We start from the raw sequence: 9,229 nt of genomic DNA, 5'->3' as shown, positions 1-9,229 counted from the left end.
CAGTGTGTTTTTCACAGCTTACATTCTTTTCACATAAAATCCATTTGTTCGCCTGGATATTTTACTGAAGCAATTCAGGTTAAGCACCTTGCTCAAGGCTGCAGTGGCAGTTGGGAATTGAAGCATCAACTGTTGCAAGCAGGCTGGGTTCCCTAACTGTTATCCTACACTGCTGCCCGGCGGTGGCGGGGAAGTGCACCCCTTAAGGCTGTTCGTTGATTGGATGAGACGTGCATTGGTCATCCTGGCCGTCAAGCTAGGCACGAGATGGTGATGTCACCGGTCTGCAAGCTCAGGTAACACTCTCTGAACTGAGCATGCTCTGTTCCGTTGGTAACCTTACACAGACCCTTCATGATCGGGATCAGAATGCTCTGATATACATTTGGGGCCCTTGAGAAGATTCCCATATAATACCTGGGATAATACCTGGGAATGTAATGGGGCCATTGCAATACAGGCGGTCTGTAAACCACAGCTGTTACACGTGATATACAAGAGTTCCTGGCAATGGGGTAAGCCTATTATATTTTCTTTGGCGGAAGACATTCTCTTTGTGTAGCAAGGTTTAGCAGTAGCAGTTTTTCAGCAGTTTTACAGTTACTTTATCAGCATCAGCAGGTACTTTTAACCACCGTAATAACTATTACAGTATTTTTATGCTCTCCAGTGTTTTGAAATCGGAGGCATGGGTTTTTGGTTTAGACTGTAGTGGCTGGAATGTTGCAGTTCTTGAAAAATGACAACAACACCCACTAAAGATATTCTCCATCATTTTATTAGGCTTACCAGGATTACCTCTGGGTTGTTTCAGCATGTATATATTGACATTGAGAATTGTTGCTGGCTGGCATTCACGCCCTGTGTGGATTGTAGGTGCATGCTTGGATACACCAGCCTATGGCTGATTAGTGGATACAGACTTCACAGCATCACCTGACAGCTGCCCTGCCTAGCAGACGCACCACCTGGCAGGTGTACTATTTCCAAGAACACCATTTTAAAAATACAAATCTAAGACGTCTTCCGCATCTCACTGCTTATGTGATTATCGTTGCTATGTGTCCCCTCCTTAGGGCGTTGGCAAAACAGGTAAATACGCAATGAGCAACTAGAGGAGGTAATGGGCGAAGACGCATACATGTTTTATCATGTTTGCTTGTCTTGCACTAAATCCTGGCAAAACGGGACTGGCAGGGTGGCCAAAAGAAGGCCTGTCTGATGCTAAGTGAACTTTTACAAGTTTGCAACATCTGGGTCGAGTTTGGTTCACAGTATCCCTGGGAGTCATGTTGATATTTTCCCAAAGTTTCTTGTGGGTTTCGATTAAATTCCTAGCCTAGCTGATGCTATGCTAACCAGAGCCAACATAAAAATGTACTTGAATTAAATTAATCTGAAGTAATTAATTTAATTACTTCAGATTCCAATGGCCTCAAATGCTTTCAAATAGAAAACCTGATGCATTCCTTCCCCTTGGCTAATATAAATATATTCATGTGTGCCAGTCCTATTACTTCCCAGAGCATCTTTAGTTGTCAGGACCGGGGAGACTGTGCAGAAAAACAGTGTGAGAACCACTGGGCTCCAGGATGAGCATATGATGTGATTCACCCCCGGAGTTCACAGCAGTGCGGTTTGGGCACTGAGAGTGGGCTGTGGCAGCTACAGCACTGCCAAGTGGCTGCTGTCATCCCACTCTGCACAATTAAACAGGCCAAGGAGTGGGAGGGAGACAGGAAGCTGCTGCTGTTAATGCTAATCAGATACGCACACACACACACACACACACACACACACACACACACACACACACACACACACACACACACACACACAAAGCCCTTCGACAGGAGGGGGAGATAGTTTAAAAGTGACCCAGTATTTTCCACACAAAACTGTACCATTAGTTTACATAGTTTGTACATATTATATCCTGAATCTGACAATATTGACATGGGAAATACAATAATTGAGAATTGATTAACCCTTTGAAGAGTTTTTTTGGAATGTTCTTCAAAATTCAACAGTAGTGATTGTATAAGAATTATTACTTCAGAACATTCAAATCACATATTTGTGATTTTATGTGGTAAGCGGTTGTCTACTGTACTCTACAATGCATGTTCTACTGCCACCCTCAGGAGAACTGATGATGCCCACAGCTTCATGTGTGAAAGGCCGCCGACTCTTAATGTGAGACTATACGCACGGCACCATGCAACACTTTGAATAGCAAACCATGAGCGGTAAGTTCCCGCTAGCCTGAGCTCAGCTGCCATGTTTCACAAAAACTGCATAATCACCAAAAATATAATTATTTCTATTAGATTAGAGATTCTCTTCACTATCAACATTATTTGATATTAGAACACATTATTGCCGTGCTTTGTTGGACATGTTATTTTAGCTATGCTGCTAGTCATTGTATTCTTTCCATTGCTATAATCCTACAAATTAATATACTTAATATACAAATGTGACTTGTTGATGATTGCTGGAAGTCGACACATCACCAGGTAAACTAAGTCTCTCCCTTGACGTGTAAATTCTAGGTTTTCTCCTTGTGTTGCTGATGTCATCCACATATGTCAGGCACATCACTTCCTGCCCTGCTTCCTGTGTCGTGTGTTCAGAGGATGCCATCATCTGCCAGAAGCTCTCCAACATCATAGGTGAGGGTGACTGTCACAACCCCACTGAAAATAGGCATGATAATAATATGTAACGTGTACGCAGGTAGCAATGCCGTGTGTCTAGCTCCGTTTGTTTTCTTTTCATTTCCAGGAGTTCCCGAGACCACTAAGGTCTTGATTCTCACAGATGGGCAGATCGACATCGTGGACAGCGGCAACTTCTCGGACCTGTCAAACATGAGATTGCTGGGCTTGAGCAACAACGCCATCACCAACATCACCGAAAGTGCCTTCCAGAACCTCACGGTCCTTAAAGTCCTGCTTTTGGACCACAACCTCATCACCAGCTCGTCCATATTCCGCTCCACCTTCAGCCCGCTCCAGAGCCTGGAGATCCTACGGCTGGGGAACAACGCGATCCGGGTCATCAACGGCGGCTGGTTCCGCCACACCAGGAGCCTGCTGACTCTTCAGCTGGAGGTGAACCTCATCACCAGGCTGGACTCCGCCACTTTCCAGTCCTCCAACCTGGACAGCCTGGAGACGCTGGACCTGTCGGACAACCTCATCACGCACGTCGGCCGCGGAAGCTTCCGGGCCCTGCCTCGACTGCGCCGGCTGGACCTGTCCAGGAACAACCTGCGCACGGCACCGGACGCCTTCTCCTACCTCTCCTGGCTGTCGGCGCTCCACCTGGACCACAACCAGTGGAACTGCACCTGCGAGCTGCAGGAGCTGTCCTCCTTCCTCAGCAGCTACATGGAGGCCCCGGACAAGGTCCTGTACAACGGCCGGCAGCTGGTCTGCCTGAACGCCGACAACCCCGCCGTGCAGACCGTGCTGCAGCTGACCGAGGCCAACTGCGTACCGCCCAACAAGAACATCACCCTGGTCGTGGCGACCAAGGGCAGCATCTCGGCCCGGCAGTATGCCAGAGATGTCACTTTGGCTGCTCTGTTCTTCTTCGCCGGTAAGGTGCTCCTGGCACTTCTACAATGGTGCTCTTTGGAAGAGAGTGAACTCAAATGAATGGGTAGAAAATGGAAAATTGTCCTTTTCATAACTGTTAAAACAATAATTGCTTGCTTCTGCATGGTGACAGAATGCCTCCTGGAATATTTTTGATATTGTGGTTTGCGGTTTGCAGTTGCCATTATTGTTTGTTTGTGGTTTTAATCATGAAAAATATTTTGATTACTCGTATCTGCTACAGTATGCCTAATTTTATTTAGGAGTATTGAAAGTAATTCATCATTTTTTCTTCAGGGGTTAACTGTAGTTAACATACTGTTGTGCATGAAAGGGAGTCTCAGGCAATATTTTGCTTATGTGCTACCCAGGTTGAAGACCTTGCAGTTATTACATTCCCCCAACAATATTATGTTACATTTTAACAAGTAATACATTCTCCATAGAAGTTCAACACAACAAGTTTAGTCCCAGATTCTGAACAGTAGCAACATTATTAAGGTGGACAGCTGAAATAGAGCTGTAAATTGATTAAAAATACACATTTCACACTTTAAAGAGAAAATAAATAAATCAATAAACATGGACTGGGATTTTTTGTGGGATCAGCATGTCTCAACTCAATCCAAACTCAAGCTCTTCTCATTATACTGTAGATTTTATTACACAGCAAGTGGTTAGTGTAAATTAAGCTCTGATAGAGTACATTTTAGTCTGTCCAATGTGCTAGAGTTGAATTAATACTAGGCTATACAATGATATTTACTGTAAATTAAACTCTCTCTCAATGTGATGTGGCACGAAGTAGCATAATATAAGATTTAGCCAAAGTCATGTCTGTCTTGATTAATTGCAGGTGGTGTGGCACTAACAGTTGGTGTCCTATACATTTTCTACACCAAACTGGAGCTAAAAAAAGCCTTGGGTGCTTGGAGGGACAGGAACTGGGATGATGAAGGAGATGCTCACCTTGGTGGGACCATCCAAAATCATGGGTTGCCAGAGTTAAGCTTCACCGGGGATAACAAGGCGCAGGTCCTCTCCATCACCCACCCAGGGCAGGAGACCAAACTGATGAGTCCGAACAGCATGGTGCTGTCCAACCAGAGGCCCTGGCTCAGAGAGGGGGTCCCATCTGGCATGGGGCCAGCTATTCCCAAGCACCATTTTGTCTGCCATCGCTGCAGTCCTGGTGAGCACTGGGGCGGGCATGGTTAGCAGACGGGGTGTGTGTATATATGTGTGTGTGTGTGTGTGTGTGTGTGTGTGTGTGTCGCAGCATCACTCAGGCAACAGCCAAGCTCCACCACCAAGGCACAAGAGGGGAAGGCTGTTAAAATCATAAAAGGTCTATTAGTCATCCATGTTCATATGCAGATCATGAACTGGACATTGGGGACTACATAATTAATGTTCCTCTCATATCAAAGGAAACAGATGCTATATAACCTGCCTTTGTCCCTACAATTCTGAATAGCTTTTTTTTAAAGCAATGATTTAAAGATGATTGTGAATAATTACTCATTAACGATACAGTAATACCTTATGGCCAAATGAGGTGATAACAATGCCTGTTTTTCTCAGTCAAAGGAGAGAAGAATATTGGATCAAAGATAATAGCTAGGATCAAGGTTGTACTTCTAAATATAGGGAATTGTTTTGGTGGTTGCATTTACTTTGTTTATCCATCCATCTATTTTTGTCTTACGTTACAGATTTAGGAAGTCAGAGGCAATATCAGAGGAGACAAGGTGGGCAAAGCTTTCTTAGCAGACAAGAGGATGTTCTGTACCATCACATGGATTTGGAGCATTTTATAGGAGAAAAACAACCACTGAGTCAGATTCGCCACTCTCCACCCTCCCACAGAAAAGCACCCACTCCATACAGTGCAACACATGGCGAAACGCAAACAAACAGAACTAACAGGGACATAGTTGGCAGTTACTCCCGCCGTAATGGCCACACCCAGACCATTCATACTCTGCCAGACTATCTCACGGTCCACTGCTCGCGCTGTCTCAAAACCCACGAGTACAGGCAAGCTAGGAGCACAGTCAGAACTGCCGAAACGGAGACCACCACTGAGGGAACTCTCGAGACTAGGTATACAAGGAAGGGACTGTCTGAACCAAACCCAAACGCACAACCACACAGAGAGAGAGGACTTAATGACACAGAAAGCCATACAGGTGTGGAGGGTTATGGTGGACAACTTCATACAAGGAATCCTGCAATGAATATACCCCTGCAGAGGACTGTTACTTTCAACTTAACAGGGTCTGAAAAACACATGATATCTGCCCCAAAGAAGAAATCTCTTAAGGTCAAAGATCATAAGGTGAAAAGCTCAGGTGCGTACAAGCTTAAAGAAAAGCACAGGGCCAGCAAAAGCAACAAGCACGAGAAAGGAGATCATTTAAAAAGACACAAGCAAAGAGTTCAGTCAAATGGTTTATTGAAAGTAAAGCTCAACCTGACTCCCTTTAGGAAAAATAGAGTCCACCCCAGAGAGCACCACAACCAGGAGGATGTGCAGTCAAAATTAGAAAGAGCTGGCACAGTGGCTAAAAAATCCAAGCTGATTTTGAAAGATAGAAAGATCAAATTTAAAAACAGCAGGGACAGCCATGCTGTGTCAGAAACAAAGAAAAAAGGTAGTAAGGTATCCAAGACAGACAATATTGATCATGCAAAGAAGCTCATCCAGTCAAATTCTACTGAACAATCACGTGACCTCTCCAAACCGAGGGTTAAATCTTCCAGGCCTAAGACCTCCAGAAAAATGGATAAAGTTAACCATACTGAAAAGAGACCACGTGATTTAGATGGTGTTGATCAAGAGATAACGGAATCACACACTCCTCAAAGGAAACGTACCAAGAAAGGAAGACAAAAGGAATTGTCAATGGAAGATGATGCAATGGAGCATCAGGCAAACCTTGTGAAGTCAGAGGAAGAAAATTCACTGTCACTTTCTAAGTCCTCAAAGAGGGGTAAGAACTCTCCAGAGACCGACAGAGACAGTCAAGAAGGTTCAGCAGAGCCAGAGTGGAGAAAACAGCCCCAGACTGTGAACATCATATGCCAAACATCAGTTAAAGACAATTCAAATGATGCAGCAAGAACACTGGAGTTAAAAGATGAAGAGCCTTTAGGTAGCGGTGGTGTGCCGGTCTTACAAAAAATGTCACCCAAAGAGGTCGCAAATAAGGACCAACCAGCCAACCTGGAGTTAAAGGAGGGTGAGGAACGGCCACTTGTGCCCTCTCTGAATTCAGCTGTACTCCAAACCCGAGTGAACTTTCCCGATACAAGTCCAACTGAAGAAGCACAGCATGCTCACATGCTGGACCTTCGAGAGGCACTTGTGGGACAAAAACCTCTACTTCACGCAGGAAGCGGGAGCACAGAGTCTATTCGTGAAGATTCAAGTATCATCCAAGAACCAACAGCTCTCACTGCAGATGAGACGGGGAGAGAATTGGCAGACACAATGTCTGTGGAGGGTGGAACCAAGCAATCTAGCCCTGGCCCTGTAAGACCAACACGGGGGGACCAGGAAGGACAGCACATCCCAGAAATGGACCTAGGGCAGGAGGAACCAAAACCACTGTCTGACCAAGGAAGCACTGACATGCTACCTAATCAGGAACCAGGGAGCAAGTTCATGGACACATCGACTGTGGAGGGAGAATCCAAAAAGGAGAGCACTCCCCCGCTTGGCAGCATTCAAGGAGACACCTCAGATGGGGCAATGATGACGGACATTCCAGGTACCAGCCCACAAGCCGGTGTAGGCCCTGCAATTCCAGAGTCATACACAGAGCCACTTGCACATGCAGACATGGACGGAAGTTCACTTGCTGACCCATTGGCTGCTCCAGATACACAGCCGGTCTCAGATCAAATGACTGCGGGCGGGCCTGGACCCACTAACCCTTTGGACGCGGAAAACCTCTCCAACAACAACAGCATGAAGCCAGGCTCATCGCATCCCATTATTCTCCAAGAATACTTGCCTCCCTCGGATGGCTCTCCGAAAAGAAAGCTCCGGCTCATTATTCCCGAGAGGCCAAGGAGCAGGCCAATCACTCCCCTCGACAAGAAAATACGCTAGGCCAGAGGGCTAATATATACACTTAAGAGAGGTCTATCTCTTTGTAAACAGTCCTAAGGATCTAATTCAGTGGCTGTATGTTTACTGGCAGTATGTACAGTAAAGATAATGTGCATGTACTGTATGTCTCTTTGTTGCATCTGTAAAAAGTATTTGTAATTACATGATCTGTAAGAAGCCCCTGACATATTGAGGACAGTATTAAATGCAATTGATGACAACATGCAGACAGATAAGATAACCAGTTAAATCTATATATATTTCGCATTAGCAATTGCTGTATATGTAAAATGTTGGACGTTTAAGCACTCCCATTCTTTTAGTTATTTCATATCAATTGTGCAATGTGTTATTTTTTATGGCGTACAACATTACATTATTGGCATGGCAATGGCATGGCATGGCATGGCAACATGTTTATGTTCTTTTGACTTAATGTTTCTGAGCATAAATATTTATGCAAACTTAGGCTTTCAGAAAACTGAAAAGCTTTCAGATCGTCCTTCTGAGGTCAATCTTAGGCAGGTGGGGGCAGGAAATGTTGTGATCAACATTGTGAATTCAGTGGAACTGATGGTCCTCTTACCAATACACTGGTGCGTGCATATGATGGAGAAATGACCACATAGGCAAACAGATACACTGCATAAACAGGCTGAAAATAAACACTGTGGCTTTTTACTCCTGAATCTCCCTAGTTTCATTGACCATGAATGGCCTGGTCAATTGTGAGTTTGGTTTTGAGATTGATGACCCTGTCACTCACACATAAACAAACACATATGTACCCCCTCACCAAACACACTGAGATACACACAGAAGGAGAGACAGAAAGACAAAGACACAAACGCTCTCAATGAGAATATCTCTCCCACACACCACACAAACAGCCACACATATACACACACCCACACGCACGCACACACACACACACACATCAATGCGAGACAGACTGTACAGCCATACTAAATAAAGAGTGGGCTTGCAGCTACAGCGGGGGAAGGGTTGCATAAGGACTCTGCAGGCTGTTTATGAAACTCGCTTTAAAATGGGAGTCCTAAGTGGGTGAGTCACGGAACGTCTCACAGAAGTGGCGCGTTCGTGACATCCGTCCTATTCTGACACATAATGCTAAATCTAATCTTCCGAGATGCAGCGTAATGTTTCCACTGTTTTCAGTAATGCTATATAAACATTGAGTTTCAATATTGTGGGAACATTATTGGTCGGCTAAGACGATTAGGCTTGCCATTATGCAGTGCAGGTCATAAGACTCTGTGGTAATGTTGTTGCAATGTCCTTCAGACGCCTTTCGGTTCTTGAGAAAAGTACAGTCGCAGGCCTCTACGGCGCTGGGCTGAGTGATGATCTGTAGGCTTGTCTCCCATTCAGCGGGAGGAAGAGGAATGTCATCAGCAGTTTTTTCACTCGTGCTAGAGTGGGTATTCATGAGAGGTGAACTGAGTTTACAGATAAAATGGATGCCTTATTGATACAGAAACGC

The 9,229-nt window shown here is 44.9% G+C and overlaps 1 protein-coding gene across 1 annotated transcript; it reads left to right on the top strand.

Annotated features, from left to right (window-relative positions):
• Positions 1 to 368: 368 nt before the first annotated feature.
• On the top strand, positions 369 to 8,323 carry lrrc53 (leucine rich repeat containing 53). Its single transcript, XM_061242734.1, has 6 exons — positions 369 to 515; positions 2,145 to 2,249; positions 2,556 to 2,675; positions 2,788 to 3,606; positions 4,462 to 4,797; positions 5,321 to 8,323. The coding sequence occupies exons 2-6, from the start codon at positions 2,243 to 2,245 to the stop codon at positions 7,723 to 7,725; spliced, it is 3,687 nt and encodes a 1,228-aa protein (XP_061098718.1). The 5' UTR covers positions 369 to 515; positions 2,145 to 2,242; the 3' UTR covers positions 7,726 to 8,323.
• The last annotated feature ends 906 nt before the right edge of the window (positions 8,324 to 9,229 follow it).

This window comes from Conger conger, chromosome 5, assembly GCF_963514075.1.
Source record: "Conger conger chromosome 5, fConCon1.1, whole genome shotgun sequence".
Lineage (NCBI taxonomy): Eukaryota > Metazoa > Chordata > Actinopteri > Anguilliformes > Congridae > Conger > Conger conger.
This window is presented reverse-complemented; position numbering and strand designations above follow the sequence as displayed.

Bases quoted from the DNA above. Each gene is read 5' to 3' on its own strand.
- lrrc53 (XM_061242734.1), top strand. The intron at 3,607-4,461 runs GTAAGGTGCTCC...GATTAATTGCAG, and splicing joins TGCTCTGTTCTTCTTCGCCG to GTGGTGTGGCACTAACAGTT. The intron at 4,798-5,320 runs GTGAGCACTGGG...CTTACGTTACAG, and splicing joins CTGCCATCGCTGCAGTCCTG to ATTTAGGAAGTCAGAGGCAA.